Genomic DNA, 20811 nt, shown 5'->3' with positions numbered 1-20811 from the left:
GCTGTTTTTACGCTTGCTTCTGTAAAATCCTATGAATCCTATTTTTCATAGCTTTCCATTTGCATGAACAGACTTGCCAGATTTTCTCCATCCATCACATATTAGTTCTTTTTGTGTTCTGATTTAAAGTTGACCAAAAACAAGCAAAACAAAATTGCTGCAACCCAAACACACATTTCATGATGACTACGTTTGCCATCTACCAACTTTGTCATTTGCTTTTTTACTTTACCATTCATCACACCAAGGGATGAAAATGTCAAACAAATGACATCACTGCTGCATATGGATTTTTTTTTCCTCCCAACAAGGACCCTTAATTTGATAAAAACCATGAAATCGATACCTAAAAAAAGACACAAATAAGAAATGGTGTCAGCACATTCAGGTGGAGAAACAGTCTTATTGACACAGGGGGAAGGGGAGTAGAAAAAAAAAATATCAGCAGAGGAGCGTCAATGCCGGCTGCCCCGAAGAGTGGGGTAGACATGTGATGTTCCACTGAGATCATTAAAAAAAAAAACCCCACACTCAAACCTTTAAGAACAGGTTACATGTGTGGTTGTATGGTCATTCTGTTGGCTCATTGGTCTGTTCTTGGCATTAACTTTTATAATTAGCACCTTTTTTTTTTTCCTGAGAAGCTGCTAGCATTTCCTGGCATGGAAGACTTAAATGTTGTCTTGTGTCTGCACATATATGCATGAATCTTTAGAACCCACCTCCAGGAAAAAAAAAAAAAAAAAGATTGGCTTTCCACAGCTCCATCTTTATTTTTAGAGACTGGATGCTGATGAGAGAGATGAGAAAGCAAAGGAGTGAGAAACAACATCCCAAGTGGGGAAAGGAGGGAAAGCAAGGAGAGGAGGAACGAGAAGGTTGAAAGAGGGGGAGCAAGGTGGTCAGGGGGTTGTTGTGGTTCCTCTGTGGTTTCGGAGCGTGGCTGAAAGAAATGCAGTGTGATGAGAGTCCTTCTACTGAGTGAGCCAGAGAGAGAGAGAGAGAGAGAGAGAGAGAGAGAGAGAGAGAGAGAGAGAGAGAGAAGGGGACGTAGCCACACCAGCCCCTCACTCGGTAGGGGAGCAGAGGGGAAGGGGGGAGGCTCCGCTGCTCTGCCGTATAAAAAGCCAAGCCTGAGAATCCGGCTCCACTAACTCACTATACGTACACACATACACACACACACACACACGCACACACACAGACACACAGTCACAGAGATCCAGTGACTGCTCTGTTTCTCTCACACTCACCCACTCTCATCATCCTCTCTCTCTCTCTCTCTCTTACTCACTCTCTCTGTCTCGCTCCCTCTGTCTCTCACTCCATTCCTTTGGGCTCTGCATCCTTCTTGCTTCTTCTCACAAGTCAGATTGTGTTTGTAAGTACGTGCTGAATGTCTTCGTGTGGATGCTTGGGTTTCCTTAACTATTTTTTTGTGTGTGTGAGTGACTGCTTGGTTACTTTAGAGTGAGTTAGTGGAGCAGTGAGGTGTATCAAGTGTATGTGGGTCTTTGTCTCACCCTCACACACTCGCCGCTCCTCTTGCAACTCTTCTTGGGATCTGTGGATCCCTTTCCTCGGTGACAGGCTCCCCACACCAAGCAGTCACCATTTCCGCCCCCGGGAGACCCACGCTGGCAGCGCAGCCTCTTCCCCGACTCAGCATCGGGAGGAAGACCCTGGTGGCGGCTGCCGTAGGGGTTATGCTGGTCCTGGTGCTGGTGGTGCTCATCCCCGTGCTCGTCAGCTCCGTGGGTACAGATGCCAGCCACTATGAGATGCTGGGCACCTGCCGTATGGTGTGTGATCCCTACATGAACAAAGGCACTCCAGCCAGCAGCACGAGCTCCACCGGTCTTCAGGCTGAGGCAGAGGCGTTGAGTGACCACAGCAATGTGCTTCCACCCTCCACCTTACTGCAGGGCCCACAGGGGAAGCCTGGCAGGCCAGGCAAGCCGGGACCACCTGGACCGCCGGGAGAACCAGGGCCACCAGGGCCACCAGGACCAGCTGGACCTCCTGGTGACAGAGGAGATCAAGGAAGGACTGGGATTTTGGGTCTGGGGGGTAACGGAGCTATCAGCACAGCCACCTACAGCACAGTACCTCGGGTGGCCTTCTATGCAGGGCTTAAAAATCCCCACGAAGGCTACGAGATCCTCAAGTTTGACGATGTGGTCACCAACTTGGGCAACAACTATGATGGCATTTCGGGCAAGTTCATCTGCAGCATACCGGGTACATACTTCTTCATCTACCATGTGCTGATGAGAGGAGGGGACGGCACAAGCATGTGGGCAGACCTCTGCAAGAATGGCCAGGTTAGTGCTTTGAAACTTTTTCTGAGTTTTCTTTCTCAGCGTAAGACTATCTGACTCCTCTGATGCTCACTCTCCTGTCCTCTCCCGCTTTCTCTGTGGCTCTCCTGCTTAAAGAAGTAGCTTCATGACACACCCTGCAAATAAAAAGTGACATTGCGAGACAAGTTGGGCATCTGTCGTCCGCCTCTAAAGCCTAGAGCGCGCAGCTGTGGCATACACCGCGCCTAGAGATAAAGATGTGTTGACCGTTTGCAAGTGCGTCCCCTCTTTGCATGATGCGTCCTGACACTGCCGCGTCCCGCGATCTAGAGGACGGTCACGGTGTGGACTGAGCGTGGGGTGCGACCGATCTTTTTGCTTGTACACTGTAAAATTAGCAAAAAAAAAAAAAAAAAAGAAAGAAAGAAAGAAAAAGGAAAAAACTATCGTGCGTATCGATTTTCCTGAAGTGGAAGCAACGTGAGGAAGGAGTTGAGTATCTAAATTGTTTTAGAGTGAAAACGCTCGAGTGTTTATTAAATCAAATTGCAGAAGTAGAAAGTATTTTTTAACCTACAAGACTGAATTTTCCAGAGGGCTTTACTTTCATTTTATCAGTTTCGGAGGACGAATTATACTCCATATAAATGTCAGTAGGGAGGGTTATTGTAAGTATTATTAATAATATTATTATTATAACATTCTGTTGCGACATAACTTACTCATAGTCGCTGTGAGTGAAAGTAGCAGATGGGGAAATGTGAAATTTCGCTTACAACATATTAACTGTACATTACATGTGGAAGCTTAGCGGACACCGCGGACCAATCCATCTGCCTTTACAGTCGTATTAAATGCATTAGGACGTCTGCATGATCTATTATCGCTTTCTTTGATGCATCATTTTAATGGGGAGCTAACATTATTGTGCGCCCCGGAGGGTCTTCTCAGGTTGGCAATGCGTACCAGATCAGGCTTCCCACCCGCCGTCAGATCTCTTATCTTCAAAACGGCTCAGTAAAATGGTTTGCCTGTAAGCAGATCGGATGCCATGCTACAGTTATTCTTTGTTTTGCTTAACCAGCTTGTGGCTGAGCCCATATCAAACACTGTAGTTTGCTGCAAGTGTAATCACAGACACCAAAAAGCAGTATTTGCAGTAAAGAAATTAATATCCGTGTTTATAAAAACAGATCTATTTTACCTGATTTCACGTTTCAACCTGCAACCTGCACACGAAACAATAAAATCTCTATTATAGGTGAAGAAATCATGGCAAATAACAATAATAAAAATAATAACCTTCACATTGCACTTCACACATTATTATGCTTTACTAATGTGGGCTGAAACTGGATGCGTTACAAGCTCTGCTGCACTTAATTCCTTGCCACCATGCATGGTCAGAATACTTTACCCAAACTGAGACACAATATTCATCGTTTAGGAAATGTGACAGACATTTCAGCTTTAAATTAACATCATATGAGAACACTTGTTTCAAGTCACATGAAATGTATTATATTTGGACCACATTCAGAGTTTCACAGTGATTCACAGCCTGGTACACAGCAATGAGATTGATCCTCTGAGACTCAGCCTCCAAATGCAATTTAAAAGACCTGCTTCACATTTATTAAATACTATAAAACATATAATGGCTATTTTTCCCTTTTATAATGTTAAGTGACCTGTTTAAAAAATGTAAATATGCAATAGTTAATATGGGGTGCTCAATAACAAGTGCTGTGGTCATGATATGTGAGATTTAGAGATGAAATAAGATTTGGTGTGAAACTACTGTGTCACCCAGGGAGATAGAGGTTAAATCCTTTAACCTCACCAAGTTCAAGCCCAGGGAGACAAAAAAGAGTTACAACATTTGCCTTCTATATACAGTATAATGTCTCACTCAACAGTAATGTTTCTGGGTGGGCGTAAAAGCATTGATATATAATAGGGGAAGAAGAACATATGTTCCTATAAAACGCCTTCTGTTCCCGCTTCATTGTGCTCCCAAGAGGAGGGTGTGGAGGTACTTAAGTTAGACGCACAGTGTGCATCACCAGAGACCCGCGTAATGTTTATAAAGTGGTAACTGCTTCTCTTTCTCTGTCTTCTTGTGTCCTATGCACAGCTTATGCATAAATGTTCAGTCCTTCCATGGTGTTTATTAGGTTGCTTGGCTGATGGAGGACGCCCCAGAGACTTAGTTTGTGTAAATGACTGTGAATAGTTATAAATGTTGGGCAACTTATGCTACATCTCTGCTGAAGTGTTCAGAGTCAAACTGAAACTCCTACAGTCACACTGGTGCTTTACTCAGCTCATTAAGGCAGCAAAAAGCTACACTGTGAGTTGGGATAGGGGAGGCCAGGGAATTGCAGACAATACTAGTATTTTATCATCTTTTGGCGTTATTGAAGTGGTGGGTTTCCAGGCCTTGCAGAACTGTTTTACTCCAGCATGTGCACCTCCTACTCCTGGGGTTCTTACAAGCTGTTTCGAACATAAGCATCCAGAGGTTACTTTATTTCTTCTCCGCTTCTTCCACTTTGTGTTTTAACTTGGCAAAGGGCACCAAGTGGAATCCAAACACTGTCTCCAGAACTTTGACACTTTTCAAGCTAGAGCAAAAAGTTGCAGTTTTTGGTAAACAAACAAAAGGAAAATCTATTTTCAGCACAGCACACTTTATTCACTTTCCAGCTTCCTCTTCTCACACTTTTTTTTTTTTGGCTTCTTCTTTGCATGTTCTTTTTATTTTTGTGCCAAATATCCCAACCGATCCTAAACTCTTTCCAATAAATCAATGCTTTGCTACAACCTGTCTTGGACACATCCTGAGAGACATGGCAGCAGCTATAAGAAGATAAATTTAATAGACGCAGTAAAAGGAGAAGAAAGAAAGAGGACAGAAAAGAGATAGTTATTGTGCTATTGTGCCATCGAGTCTATTTAATTGTAATTAAAAAGCTTGAACCAGATCCAGGATGTGTTTGCGCTTTTCCTCTCCGTTCCCTTCTTAATATTGTTATTAATCCGCAAAACCGTTTCAGAGTTAATTAAAAGCAATGACTTCAGCGTCAGTCTCTCAAGAGGACCATAGTGAATAATCACTCTGTCTCCTCCTTTAATAAGCTTCAACGTCCTTCGTGCACATGGCTCTTCCCTAGCAATTACCGCAGCAGTCTCCTCCTTACATACACACACATTCGCACATGCTCACACACACACGCGTGCATGATTGCCCCTCCTTTCTAACCCACAGCCTCAACCCACCCCAACTGTGCACTGCCCTCCATCTCTCCTCTGCATCTGGTCTACAGAAGCTCACTTTTTTAAAGGAGCAGAAAGTTTTCATCTTCTGAAAAAGAAAAACTTTTTTAAAAAAGACAATCCAGGTTGCTGTATCACAGGATCGATTTCCTAAAACACAATGCCATCAATATTCTTCGGCTCTTTCAAGTGATGCATTGCACTACAACAGAATAAGTTAAAGTGAACCATCCTTCAACTCATCCATAGGAAAAATCTTTGTATTTTTTTTTTTTTTTTTAACCAAAACCCATCTCAGTCACATGTCATTTCTCAGTCAAACCATTTGCCTCAGCCCATCTCTTCTCATAAAGACACCTCCAGGTGGGACTTCAGCTCTGATACACATGAGCACAAGGCTGTTTATCTTGTTGCTGTGTATCCAGGTGAAACCCACGCATTGTGTTTAGCATCTGGTGTCAATCCCAACATTAAACAAGGGAAGCTGAGCCATCTGGAGAAGGTCTGCTCTGCTTGATTCGATTATTGACATATGTTTTAGAAGAAGAAAAAAAGGTGCAACAAACAAGTTAAGTTTTAATTAAACCAAATAAGATTTCAGAAAAGAAGGCAGATTTTCAGTCATTTTCATTCTTAAAGTGTAAAAAAGGGAGTAATCGTTGCATTCTCGTGGATTATCTGCACACAAATACAGCAATACTTCGACTTGATTGATTTTAACATTCTGGTAATGTTCAGACCTGCTATTCTTCATCGTGGTCAGACTTCAGCACTGAGAGGCCTCTGTGCGTTCGCCTGGTGTAACAGAGAGACTCTGTCTGAAATAGACAGGCGGGGTTTTAGTGAGCTACCCTCAGTCCCTCTTTGCCTGCGGTATTGATCCCCTTATGCGTGTGTGTGGAAGCGTGTGTGCCCATGTATGTGCATTTCTTTCTTCTTCTGACAGACCTGTTTCAATGTGATGTATATCATGGCACTTCTTCTATAATCAGCCTGAGAGGTAGTGAAGGCGGACCTTTGGCCTTGATCTGCTGTGTAATTGGACATTGGATTTGACACTCTGCCGAGTGGAACATTAGAGCTGGCCTAATTAGGTGCGAGGGCTATTAAATGAAGATTGGCCCACGTTGTTAGGAAATACCACACAGATTGGAAATGTCAAGATGACATCGGGCTGTCATCTGAAAGCACTGAGAGAAAATCTATCATTTATTGGTGAAGTTTCAAAAGTTGCTCGAAAGCTGCCCACCACTTGTCAGTAATCATTCAATTACTTTTAAAACATTTTACACTGAGCTTCTCAAATAGAGAGCTATTACAGCTCAGCAGTGCACAGACCATCTGAGCTGGCATCTCAGATTAAGTAACTCATGAAATACTGATAATGTCTAATATCTCAAGTACTGAGAGATCTGAAACATACGGTCCAAAATAGGCTATGGATTGTCTCCTGTGACTGGCTGACTCAAGGATGCTATGGTGTTGACTCACAAGGCTTCTTCATTATAATGAGGGCCATATGGGAGATAGACAAGTGCCCCTGGCCCTCTTATGCAAACATCTCTCTCTCTCTCTCTCTTCACGCCCCTGACATTTAGACGTCCCCCGATTTCAGTCTTCACTGATACCCACAATTATTTTCTCCCTCTTCACAGGAAAGCAGCAAGTCAATGGCTCCAAATGACTCACAGTCTGCTACATAACTCAGCGCGTTTAACACTTCATGCCCTCCTTAAAATGAGTATGGGTAAAATATCAACAACTGCCCAGTAAGAACGACACAGACTACTATACGAAAAAATGCATGTCATAACAAAGCTGACATTCTCGCTCTCATCCAACACATATACAGAAACCCACTTTGCCTTTTTTGTAGCTTTCTCGGTAAGAATAAAGGAAACTCTCGGTGCCTCGAGGATTACTATGAAACAAACTGGAAAACAGGCTCAGTGTGAACAAAGGTTGAAAATTTTGCAGTGAAAGTGTCTTTTCAGACAATGCTAGAAGCAGTGATTGTGGTTTTGGTGGTGATGCTCGAGGCAGACTGTGCTGTGTATCTCGGTAATTAACTGACCGCGATGAAGCAGACACAACAAAGAAAAGAGTGGCTGGATTGCGGGTCAAAGTTCATTCCTCTTTTTTTCTCCCCCACCACTGTTTCCTCTGACAGGCTTCTTTCAGTGGCTCTTTCAGCAGAAGCTGCCCGAGTTTCATCCTCTTTGTCGCCACTGATAAACTGCAATACTAATAATCAGGCCCTGGGAAAAGGTTTTACGGTATTTGTATCACGTACTGCTGCTACATGCTATAAACTAATGAACTAACACCTGATACCAAACTCACCTTAAGCATTACTGTAGGCAATTTCATAAACAGTGAGAGGTCTGTGCTGTAAAGTCACTGCGTTTCAAAGCAGGTTGAGCAGGTACAAAGAGAACAGCTGGTGAAATTAATTCAGGAGACCGTTTTTTAACTCGCTTCTGACAGATGGCAAATCTGCTCTTACCATTTCACTTCTCTTATCATGTTTTCACTTAGGTCTCCAACAAATGAACGTGTAAACACATGCCACTTTCTGACAGTACAATTCTCTTGCAACCCCTCGTACTTTCCTGTTCTCATTACTTTAGTAAAATTGTGTCTCTAGCGCACGCGGCTGCATAAAAATGCATTTCCATGTAGCATGTCTCTCTTTGTGTCGCTCTGTCATGGTGCGTGTATGCGTTTGCACGTGTGTCGCAGGAATGCGTTGAATAGGGCTCGGTAGAGATGGCGTGCTATCTAAGCTGCCATTAGGCATGCGGTTCACGGCTGGAATGTTCAAACACAATTAGATGGCAGCACACTTTGATTTAAAAGGGGACCAATAGACTCGTTGATCCAAAATGGAGGCTCAACATCAAGTCAACAAATCCCTGTCAGAGAAGCCACGAGACATGTCCTTGTCACAGTGACAAAGCCTCTTGTAAGATCACTGTCCCATTGAGATGTTTCAGACCTGTCTCGTGGCAGACAACAGACAAAGAAAAAAAACTGAATTTTTACAGAGTTTACAATTAAACTCAGCAAGCTGCGCCAGCTGAATGCAAATAATGCAAAGCGCCTTTTAGATAATAGGTTGATTGTAAAGGAAATCCCAAGTGACTGAGGATGAGTGACGGTTTTAATAATGTTCCACAAATTCATCCTTCAGATTAATGCTATCATTACTGATAGCTGTAACATTCACATTTAAGAGAAACTGCACTGTTACAGGCATGTATTATTAAGTCCAAGCACAGCCCTGTATTTTTTTTTGTCTTAAATATTATTCAATAAAGGCCATCATGTTGATGATATGACGGATTCAAACATGCACGAGCAGCCACGAGGAAGACAACATCGCCTGACACCTCATTTACCATTGCTGGAGCCGCCGCTTACGGCCTCACGCTTTGTTTGTCTTGTCAAAGTTCCTCTACATATTCCGTGTCAAGGTCACGCACTGCCAGTTGGCTGTTTGTCCTGCTCATCTCTGGCTATACATCTGCCATACCCTGAATTTAGACCTCTGGCTCATATCGCAAGCAAGTTTTGTGCAGAGGAGTGAAAGCGGGAGGGGGGGGGAGAGAAAAGAGAAAAAGAAAAACAGCTCCAATAGGAGCTCCCTGATCATTATTTCAAAAATAGTGAGAGGTTTTATTCATGCATGCTTATCACTGAAAGCAAGCGAAGGAGGTCTAGACTGCGGCAGTTAGTCTCAGAAGGGGATAAAAACCATTAGAGCAAAGAAACAAAACAAAACAAAAATATCACTGTGGATGAACTAGAAGGATTTCAGGGAAGTTTGCTTTCACCAGGGCTTTGCTCATTCCATCTCTGCCAAAAGAAAACGTTATATTTGTATTGTTCATCTCCTCCCCCCAAAAAAATCCCATAAATCATTTACTTCAAGATGGCCTAAATTTAGCCCTTTAAAGAGCAAGAAAAGAGAATAACTTAACGATATTACACATCTGTGACATTGCCAAAGGTTTTCCGCTTCTGTGCGACTGCCTGCAAAGCAAATATTTTGGTAAAGTTTCATTAAAAATCTCAGCTGACAAATCCTCCAGAGCCATCATCACCTGCTTCCCCTACAATCCAAGGCGGTAACCCTCTAATAAGATGGTGTTGACTTTGCACACTCATTGCATATCATTTCGTATTACTATGCACCGGACGCTGGCATCTTAGAATCAGAACAGGAGGTTTTGTTTGCACATCGATATGAGCTGCGCTAGATTTAATCAGGAGGATAAACAATAAGAAAAAAAATGTACAATATTCCATATATTACTTCTGGATCTTAAAACCTCTCCTCGGAATTTCATTATCCAAAATTAGCCTTTACATTATTTGCACATTTCGTACTAGTGTGACACTGTCCACACTGCTGTTAGAGAACTTGTCAGGCCCTCCACAACTTTCCACCTTTCTTACGTCTATCTCACTTGTTAATTATGAATTTCACAGTCTTTTATCAAGCATTTGTTTAATCGATACATTTTTTTTAAAAGTGGAAAGCTGAAGAAGTGTCAGTCTTGACTTGAATTTAAAGCAGTGAGCTAAAGGTAATGCAAAGAAGAGTTCATAAAACACATCTGCAAGTAACAATGTATAAGATTTTGCATTATGTTGACTCTATAGCAGAATCGTTATCACACATGTTAATACTGACCAAGCCATTTCTCTCACTGTGGGGGTATTATTATTATTATTTCTCGAGGTATTAGCAGAAATGTAGCTGCACCTAAAGTAAGATGTAGCATTAACAGCATACAAAACAGGTTGTAAATACGGTGTCCTAAATAGGACATCTTGAGACTCAAATGCTTTTTACAGTTGCGGTTAAAGAACACCTCTGTGTTTGATTTCACGACCCACTGTAGCCTTTTGTGTACGCCGGGCTGTTCATCATTGTATCGCTGCAGCAGAGAAGCACTTACTGGCTCCAAAAAGCTTCCCTGAAAGAATTTTGTGGTTTCTATCAGAAGCTTTTCAATCTTGAACCATGTAAAGTTTAAAAATGCAGAATTTTAAATAAATCATTTTATAAATACACGTAATTGTCAGGTCGAGCTCGTGTAACAGTTATTCAAACTACTGAATGCTGAGTTCATGAAAGCTTTACATTTGCTATTTTAATAAGACTTGTACGCCTCTGCACATCCTCTGCACACTTTTATGTTTCCAACAGCAGGTTTTCAAAAATCAACAGAAGATGAGCTAAGAGTTTAGTGCTGACAGCATTAGCTGTTGTAGCAGGAAAGACAATAGAAAAACATTTTTTAATTTAAAAAATGCTTCATTAGTCAATGGTATATATTTAAATTACACAAATAATCTATATATTATTATTATTTTATACATTTAAATGCAAAGAAAATCTGTTTTAGGTTCCTCATTAGATTTGGCACCAGTGATACCTTCTGTGCAGGAGAGCTCTGTCAGTAGCTGGCTTGCCCAAACATTTGTCAATATGCCTGTTGTGTGTGTTCCCTTTAAACAGGGCAACTAATTATTGGGCATTCTCGGCATTATTGGGCATGCCTGTTGAGCTGCTTGTCGACTCCCACTCAAAAATCCCAGATTTAAAGATTTGTGGACACTGAGTTAAAGATAGGCCTGAAATAGACTTTGGAGACCCCATAATGAGCCACAAGAAACACTGCAAATGCACACGAACTATTGATTTGGATTCAACCTTACTGACCAGACTAAGTGCTTAATAGGCTTATTTAACCACAAGATACTTTTAAGGATGTACAGTGCTTTCTTTTTTTCCATCTCTAGAGAATTAATGATCTTCCTGTTCGATTGTGCTCCATTTGAGTTACATATGATGCAGTTTGTCTAGTTAGTAACTGTTTAATAGCACTGAGACACGATGCAGACGCTAAGTAGAGAGTTACACTTTTTTTGTGTGTGTTTTGCTTTTTGTCTTTGTTTTTGTCCTCTACACCAAGCACAACACTGGTTGAGTGAAAAAGATTATAAACGATAGCGATTTAAAAACCACGACAAGCGTAATTAACAATGAAAATGCGGAGAATTCTTAGTTGACTTCTGCTTTACAGAGTGTTATACTTAGTTACAGTTCATTGTTTAGCTTTCTGGCCTCAGATCTACTGTTTTAGTTCACCCACACTGCCTTCTTATTGCCATTTCAGGTAAGAAGCAGCTGTTTTCTAAAAAACAGTAGACATGTTCTTGCACAATTAGCTGGTGAGCATAGTGGAGAATTTACCTGATACGAAGTCGACAATATGCATATGTGGTAAATATGCAATGAAAATTAAAGCTGTTTTTTTTTTTGTCTTTATATTTAGATCACAGACTTTTTACATTTAAACACCGACAAAATGATTTGTTATAGGCACACCTCTATGTCAGAGTGTTACATGGGGATCTACACCAGCTCTGAGGTCTATGGTGGAAAGGCCATCACATCGTAGCTTTTGTGATGTTTTTGTGATGTACATAACAATTAAGTCTAGAAAAGAAAGCGATGAAAGACAAACACAGATTACCAGTGATGTGGTTCTTCCTTGTTTGAGGCATGTGTCATATATCAAGGACATGCTGATTGTGTTGGTGTCATTATTTTCTCTAGCGTAAAACAAAAAGAATATTTGGCTCCAGTTCCTTTGCTGTTAATTACCATTACCGGTTTATGTATATTTACTGAATCCACATCCACTTCATGCTTCCTTCTCTGCCTTTTGGCTTAAGTTTGATTTTCAGCATTTGGTATAATTGAAGCTACAGACTTGTCCCATAAAGAACATCCTACCTCTTCTTCTTTTCCTTTTCTTGGCTGTTCCCTGTATCGTGACTGATCATCCTACCATTAAGCTGTAAAATCCACATGGTTGTCTGCATTTGTATATCAGGATTGCCAGCCTATTACTCTAGTCCTAAATAAAAGAGGGTGAAGAAGAGCAATGAGTCTGTTAACTCCACATTAAAGCGAACGCTTCCTCTGAGCTAATATTCATTGTTTAAAGCCAATTTTACACTTTCAGATCTTGAGAATAATTTCTGAATGTGTTTTTAAAAGGTTGTATAAAGCCTTATGTTTCTTCAACTGGTGTCACTAATGAAGTTTAAACCTGAAAAATAATTTGGAGGTGTGAAGTTAGAAAGAAGTTGGAATACTAGAGCCTTTGAGCCCACTCCTCATCTCTGCTTAAAGCTTACAGCTCGAGGCTATATTAGCTGCTACTTGTGCAACACACCACTGTCTCCAGCTGAACTGGTGCCAGATTTTTGTCAAGGAAGCAGACTCTGTTGAGTGAACAACAAAAAAACAAAACAAACAATATCTCTGCTACTGCTGCAGACATAAAAAAGACCATCATGAGAATGACACTGTAGGAGTGTAATAATAAATTGGATGAGCACTCTTTTAATTTAAAATCGAATGTGCTAGAAGCAAAACAACACAAAATAATGCATGGCACTACTGCCAGACTGAAGTGAGAATTGAGAATAAGGCTTTCATAAAAGCTGTTGTTGACCAACTTAGGATCTTCATTCAGCTGGTTTGCCTTTAATTTCACTCTTTACCTTTCAGCTGGAAAACAGGGAGGCTAAAGATTTTAGTCTTTAAAATGTAGCTTCAGAAAGTTCTTGAATCATCGGGCCCCATCTTATCTTACCTCATAGCTATGGATCACCCCAACAGAGCACTTTGCTCTCAGATGGCAGGCTTACTTGTGGTTCCTAGGGTATTTAAAAGTAAAATGGGGGCAGAACCTTCAGCTTCCAGGCCCCTCTTCTGTGGAACCAGCTCCCAGTTTGGATTTGGGAGACAGATATCCTCTCTGGTTTTAAGATTGGGCTTAAAACTGTCCCTTTAAAAAAAAAAGCATGTAGCTAAGGCTGGATGAGGTGACGCTGAATCCTCCTTTAGTTACGGTGCAGTAGGTGTAGGTTCTTGGGGGATTCCCATGATGCATTGAGTATTTCTTCTTCAGTCACGTTTTCCACTCCCTATGTGTTTATACATCTCTGTGCATGTAATCATTAGTTATTATTAGTATGGCTCCCTTTCACAGCGTGTCTATACCCTGTCTCCCTCACCCCAACAGGTTGTGGCAGATGGCTGCCACTTCCTGAGCCTGGTTCTGTTGGAGGATCTTTCCTGTTAAAAGGGAGTTTTTCCTTCCCACTGTTGCTCAAGCACTTGCTCATACGGGGTCATATGGTTGTTGGGGGTTTCTCTGTTTTCTCTGCATCGTTGTAGGGTTTTTACTTTACACTATACAGCAGCTTGAGGCAACTTTTGTTGTGATTTAGCTATATAAATATTGAATTGAATTGAAAAGCATTATGCAGTACTCATTCCTACTTAAATAATCACTGTTAGAACAGCTCTCTGCCACACACACAAGTACACACATGCGATAAACCACAGCTATTGTTTCAAGACTCATGTGGGACTGCACCTACACTTAAAAACACAGCACGTTTGTAGTGGATGTCTTAATTACCCCGGACAGGTTATTTAGAAACTGCTCCAAATGTCCTGCAGACAGAGTGCCAAACCACACAGGCACGCAGGGACACAAACACACACATACACACATGTGGCCAGACAGAAGCTGCAAACCCAAAAACAACAACAACAAAGTTCTTTTTTCCTCTTTTTGATGCAAACTCATTCCAGCGATTCCCATCACTCCTCTTAGTTATCAGATATTTCTGCTTATACTCAGTAAACATCTTTTATGTTTTGTTTCTTCTAATTTCCTCCACACTGTGACCCCCCCAGAGTAAGCCCTGTTGTTGCATTTCTGAGACTTTTGGAGCGCATTTTGCTTCAAGGTCGAACAATAGCTCTGCAAAAGACCCCTGGCTTGATTGAAACCATAAATCTGCCTGACACAGAGGCTAAAGTTTTGGGTCGGTTTTGTAGGTTTAATATCAATATTAAAAAGATATATTTGTCAAAAAAAAAAAACTTCTTCAAAATGAAACCAAATCGAAATGTATGTCCTAAATGATAAATTGTCTTCCTGTTGAATAAACATTATTGCTCTCTTATGATAAAAAAAAAAAGCTTCTCTTTTTTGCACTTTCATTATTCCATGTCATAAATAATGCAGTTCTGCTTCTTAATTAGTAGAATATCAATAAAAAAAATTCTATGAACTTTAGACCATGGAGACAGGAAGAGGATGCTAGCTTTATTTTAAATGTTAATCTAAGTTGACTTTAAAAATAATGTAATTTTAATACTGTAAGCTTGGGGTTTCCTGAATATATTCACCATTGTAATCAAAACTGTATTTGCTATGTGTATTTTCTTACAAGCTTCTATGCTCAAATGCCAAACACATTCCCTGCTCAAAATAGCAAATGTAATGTCTGTGCATCCTCGGAGATATATGAGTACTTACATGCGCTAAGTGCTTTTAGTTTAGATTTACAGTAATATAGACATGTAAGAGTGAATATAATATCTGTCTATCTGTCTTAGCATGAGAGACTGACACCTGATTCATAGCATTTGCTAAATACATTAAGCTAATGTACTGATACCTTTAGCAACTATGAAGGCTACCTCTTCTTTACGTGTTTATCTGCTCCTGGCCTTGCAGGTTCGTGCCAGTGCCATTGCCCAAGATGCTGACCAGAACTATGACTACGCCTCCAACAGTGTCATCCTCCATCTGGATGCAGGAGACGAAGTGTACATCAAACTGGATGGAGGCAAAGCCCACGGTGGCAACAACAACAAGTACAGCACCTTCTCTGGCTTCATCCTCTACGCAGACTGAGAACACACAGACACAGAGACAGTCAGACAGGAAGAGACTCAGACTAAGTGTAGTATGACGGGGGGGAGGGGGTGTATGTGTTAAAAGCCTGGAATGCTTTCTAGTTTTCCTAATTCTCTCCATCATCACGGACACCTCTGCTTCGTATCCATCAGTCAAGACATCCAGGTTCTGTAGCCAAGTCTGGATGCAAAGCTCCTGAGGACTGAGAGGAGCTCGGTTGGGCGTGTGTGGGAGGAGTGGGATGTTAGGTGGAGGTGGGCCGGTTTTTCCACACTCCTTGCCACAGTGCCACTGGTCAAAAGCTCCTCACTCTCAGTGTCTCTCCTCTTTAGCCCTGCTCCATTGCACAGAAATATCAACAAATATGAAAACCCTGCTAAGTGGATGATCTCACCTCTTCTCTCCACAGCGGCAGCAGTCAGCTGCAGTATCAGTGGACTGAAGTGACTGAAACTTATAGTGTTGTTCCGTGAAATTTTCCTTAGATTGTGTTTTCATTTTGTAGACATGCATAATATTCAACACGAGCAAGATTTTAAAAAAATAATAAATAAAAGAGAATATATTTGTCCCTTGTGAAGATATCCTGTTTGACTGAGAGATGTTATTTGTGATGCAGCTCAGAGCTCTAACAGCTGGAAAACAAATCTTTAAATCAAGAGTTTCACTATTTCATAGCAGTGTGTGTTTTTCTTCATTTCTAGGTAAAACAAGGTAACTATTATTCATGTGGAGAATAACAATACATTCTGCACTTCCAGTGTATCTGAAGAAGAAAACATCTAATATAGACAATACCCTATCCAGAAACCACCTCACACTGTTTCTGGCACTGTCACAAATGTCCTGCTGCTCTTCAGATTAAAGGAGGGCATAAATAATCTTTTCAATGTTCTAGCTTCATGTAGATGTTCCACTCAGCACAACTAGTTATGTGATACAGAAAATTTTCAAACTCAGAGGTAACCCAATTGAAGAACGCCAATCCTTTCCTCTTCTCTGTTATGCCGACCTCCAAGGTTTCTTGCGAGGTATTAAAAATGAAGAAGAAGAAGAAGAAGCAGCGAGCAAGGAAAAGAAAGTCACAAATGCAGAGAAAGAGTCAGAAGTGAGTGAGATGGGAAGGTAGAGGAGGCGTTCAAGCACAGTGAAAGTGAGTGGGCAATTTTTATGTTTCAGTGTCTTCACTGGATGTCATCCATTCATTAGCTGCATATTCAATGACACACAGGCATTATGGTAATATTTACTCGACATGGCTGCCTGATGGCTTGCTTGAGAATGAAACTGATTGGGTGAGTGACTTGGCCTATTATGACCGCACGTTTGAGTGTATGCGTGTTTGCGTTTGTGCGCGTATGTGTGTATTCTGTGCATACCAGTGAGTGTCTGCATCCTAGCATGTGCCGTGCCATAATTACATTGTTATTTTTCAGAGTTATCCTGTGCTACAGCCAATGACATATATTTTACGCAGCAGCCAATGAGATTGTGCTCTGTAGGGTGGAGCCTCTATAGATATGATGAGAAGAACAAACAGCTTGTAATTGAAATCTATGACTTGTTTGTCTATCTTATCTTTTGGAATTGTTGAATACATTTCAATAATAAATGGGATTTTTTTGAGTGACTTGTCTCAGGAGAATTTTTGAATCCCAAATACACTAATTAAGGCAAATTATCTGTAAAAGAGCTCATTCGCTCTGTGAGACTAACTGCAGCGACAGCAAAAAACATGACTGGAAATGTGCGTTTCTTGTTCTGTTTGAAGCGAGAATTCGAATAATGGACACTCAGTGCAAACAATAAAAAGATCCTATCAGCAAATCCCTTATCTCTCTTTTCTCTGGAGAATGCAAAGTGTATCCAGGATGACGAGCATCCAGGGAGAGATGTCTGTGTTTATGCTCCCCCCGCCACGTCCCATCCTGAAGTGATCCTGTGGTGCTTCTCTCCATCTGGAAAGGTGCTCTTGGAGATAAAGACTCTCCAACTTTAGCAACATCCTCCAGTGGAGTAAAATGCCTTTTTTGAATGCAGATGAGCCCTTAGGGAAATGCAGGCTATTCCTCAATCTGCAATCACAGTTTCTTTTCACAGATTCACATCAACAGGGGTATGATATACCTAGCGAGGAAGTGAGGACGGAGAAGAGAAGACAGGGGGAGGAAAGATTGAGAACGATAGAAAAGGAGCAGAATATGGTTTGACAAAGACAGATGGAAACATGAGAGAAAGAGCAGGCCACAGAGAAGTAATGGGGAATGGATAGATAGGGAAGGAGAAGGTAAAGGGAAATATAAGGAAGACAGAAATAAAAGGGGGTGGTACTGATTTGGGGTGAAGAGTGAGGAGGGGTGGATTGTTTTCAGGGTAGAGTGATTCCCTGTCGGGCCTGTGTGAGGTGTCAGGAGAGATTAGCCAGCGTGAAGCTGGAGGAGAGAGCTTGAGATAGCTTAGATTGGACAAGTGTCAAGGACTGGACATTCCTCAGACCTGGCAGGAATGGGATGTGACACTGGCTGCCATGCTCGCCTGCACTACTTTGCTCTTAAGGGGGCATTCACCCCTCTCTGTATCATTTTATGAAATTTCCTCAAGCATATAGCAAGTTTATTCCAAACACATCAGTGATATTGAGAGTGCTTGAGCATCTTAACAGCTGTAATTGTTCCAGGTTTAATTTTAAAGACATTGCCATCAGCAGGGGAAAAGAAAAGGTCTTCAGGATTAAATTCTGTGCCAAGTAAAACTGAGATTTACTTCAGCACAAATAGACTAAACAACATCAAATCTCAATTCACAGTCAGAAGGTAAAAAGGTAGCAAAAGGACAATTTTATTTCATATTTATCACTGTCATGTAGCATTATATTCAGGAGAAATAGGTGAAACTAAAAAAATGTTACTAAAAAAACTTCTAAAAATGTAATTATATATATTTTTTGCAGGAAAGATTAGCTATAAATAACGAGAGTAGTGATTAGATGGTGAAAACAGCAACCAAAATAATTAATTCTAAATTAATGAATTAATTTGTGCAAGGAGGAGATATTTTTGGAACTCAACCTGTTTTTCTACTAAAGAAACACTAAATTTTTCATTCATTTTTAATGCAACATAACACTGTACTCAAATCAGTATCACTGCAAATACAATGAACAGTGTGTGCTGTGATAACTTGATAACATGCATCAACACAATCAGAATATGTTATAGTATGATGTATGCTAAAAGGTTACGTGAAAGATGATTTATGAAGGATTGTGAAAATAATGTGAGACATTTTACTTGTAATTAAGATATAGCACTAAAAAATGAGATGCTTCATTTATTTCTATTGTTTGTGAAATGCCCAAATTTGTGAAACCTTTGTATGAGCGCCCTTTCTCGATTTTTATTTATTTGTTTGTTTTTGTGCTGTGGATCTCACAGAAGCTTCTGATTACGTCAGCAGTGTTGCCGATGTTTTGCCCTGTGAATGCACCTGAAACATGTTGACTGTTTGCCTATTTAACTAATTACTGAGGTGCAACTGTAGCAATGTCTGCACTGGTAATGTCACCTGCTTATCATCACGAGAGAACACTGAGCCCAGATGTTTCTCATGCTGCTAAAGGGGCCCTGCTGCATAAGCCTCTGCCCTTGCAAACAAGCAAACACAGAATAAGTCTATTTCCAGAATAACACGCATTCATTTACTGGCTTCTTTTTGATTTGAGTGTTCGAGTCATAAGTGTGAATAATATGCATTATATATAAGACTGGCAGCTGAGGACTAAACGGTCTTTCATTAAAAAACAATGTCGATTGAATCCCACAATGCATTGTGTTATATTCAATAAATCCTAAATTACTGCTGTGCGTAATAGAGCATTACCTATATAAAACCGATACCCAGAGTGTATTTATTTATTTGATTGTTTTTCTTTTCGGTTATGCATCCATATCGACATGATCTCTTATAGATGCATATAGGCAGTGTGCCCTTCCCAGCAATCAGGTGATATATATATATATATATATATATGCATGTTTAGATGGAGTATTTTGAATGTATATTAGTGGACTGCATGTTTTTTCTTGAATTATTAATTTTCTCTTCAAGAAACGGAATCTGAATCAATAAGTTACACTATTTATGTAAGAAAAAAGGCTGCTAAATCACAGTCTGTTATTTTTCTCAGTGCTAAGATGTTGAGTGACGTAAGCTTCACAGTTTGGGTTTTTTTTTAATGTTTTTAGCAACTTTCCCGACACGGTTTCATAAGTGGTTTGGCAGCCAGTTCAAGCTTGCAAAACGCTGCTTTCATATAGTGATACATTCTAGAAATCTGACATGCATGCACTCTAGCACCATCATTTTTTGGTTCAGTTTGACCTTTTCCCTCACTTTTTTTTTCTCCTTACTGTGCCCTGCTTTTAACCTGGTATGACAAACACAAAGGTTAGGAAAGCAGACAGCTGTTAGTAGACGGGGCTCCTCCCGCCACCCTTGAGCCTCTACTATATGCGCACACATACACGCACATGCATAAGCATACGTGGAAAAACCTCTGCATGATAGCACAGTCACACATTAACACTGCCACCCTTGCTCTATTTGCTTCAACTACAGCGCATGATTCCCTTTGTCAGTTTGGGTTGCGGCCGAGGAAGAAGCCTTTCTCAGTTGTCCCTGTATGCTCTGAAGCTGCCAGGCCAGGTGTACTCTGCAGTCACTCCCTGCACTGTGGGAGCTGGCCGAGCTGAGTTGCCCAGGCGCTTATTGCAGACCCACCCTCGCTCATTGTGACATTCTGACCCCAGCTCACCACTCTGCTGCTTTATATGCACTAATTTAACACTGCAACAACACACTGATCCACAGAACTTTAGACACTGATAACCCTCATTTGTTTCATTAAACTCACCATGTCTGTCTTTTATTTTTGTTCCTTCTAAATTTCTGTGTTAGTTATCATAATGAGCTGTGTAGAATGTTACTTTAACCCTATAATTCCGTTTGTATCATATTTGATACGTGAGTTTCTGAGACCGCTATCTCATCAACATGATCAATACTTGCCATAATTTCAAAATGTTATGGACAAAACTCCTTTTTTCCTTAAAATTAACATTGTTGTTAACAAAAAGTTGTCAAAAAACACCCAATGTATCAAATGTGAAAAAAAAATATATAATAAATATATATTATAAATCTATCACACACAACATGATATAGAAAAAATTTTTTGGATTTTCTTATAAGGGTTAATAAACATCTCAGTTCCAAAAGATCTGAATTTTCTGGCTATGTTTTGATCGGTTGGGTCTTACAGGGTTAAGGACCAAAGAGCAGGACAGAAGTCAAACACAAAGCAAGCATTTAATGCTGATCAAGTCCAAAGATTTACAAAGTCCAAATCCAAGAATACACAC

The 20811-nt window shown here is 40.7% G+C and overlaps 1 protein-coding gene across 1 annotated transcript; it reads left to right on the top strand.

Annotated features, from left to right (window-relative positions):
* The first annotated feature begins 899 nt into the window (after window positions 1–899).
* Window positions 900–17021, top strand: LOC120742628 (C1q-related factor). Its single transcript, XM_040046052.1, has 2 exons — window positions 900–2324; window positions 15209–17021. The coding sequence occupies exons 1-2, from the start codon at window positions 1707–1709 to the stop codon at window positions 15386–15388; spliced, it is 798 nt and encodes a 265-aa protein (XP_039901986.1). The 5' UTR covers window positions 900–1706; the 3' UTR covers window positions 15389–17021.
* The last annotated feature ends 3790 nt before the right edge of the window (window positions 17022–20811 follow it).

Source organism: Simochromis diagramma, unplaced genomic scaffold (assembly GCF_900408965.1).
Source record: "Simochromis diagramma unplaced genomic scaffold, fSimDia1.1 OVJJ01000321.1, whole genome shotgun sequence".
Lineage (NCBI taxonomy): Eukaryota > Metazoa > Chordata > Actinopteri > Cichliformes > Cichlidae > Simochromis > Simochromis diagramma.
Note: the sequence above shows the minus strand (reverse complement) of the source record. Positions and strands in the feature narration are given on the sequence as shown.

Bases quoted from the DNA above. Each gene is read 5' to 3' on its own strand.
- LOC120742628 (XM_040046052.1), top strand. From the start codon at position 1,707: ATGCTGGTCCTGGTGCTGGTGGTGCTCATCCCCGTGCTCGTCAGCTCC. The intron at 2,325-15,208 runs GTTAGTGCTTTG...CTGGCCTTGCAG, and splicing joins ACCTCTGCAAGAATGGCCAG to GTTCGTGCCAGTGCCATTGC.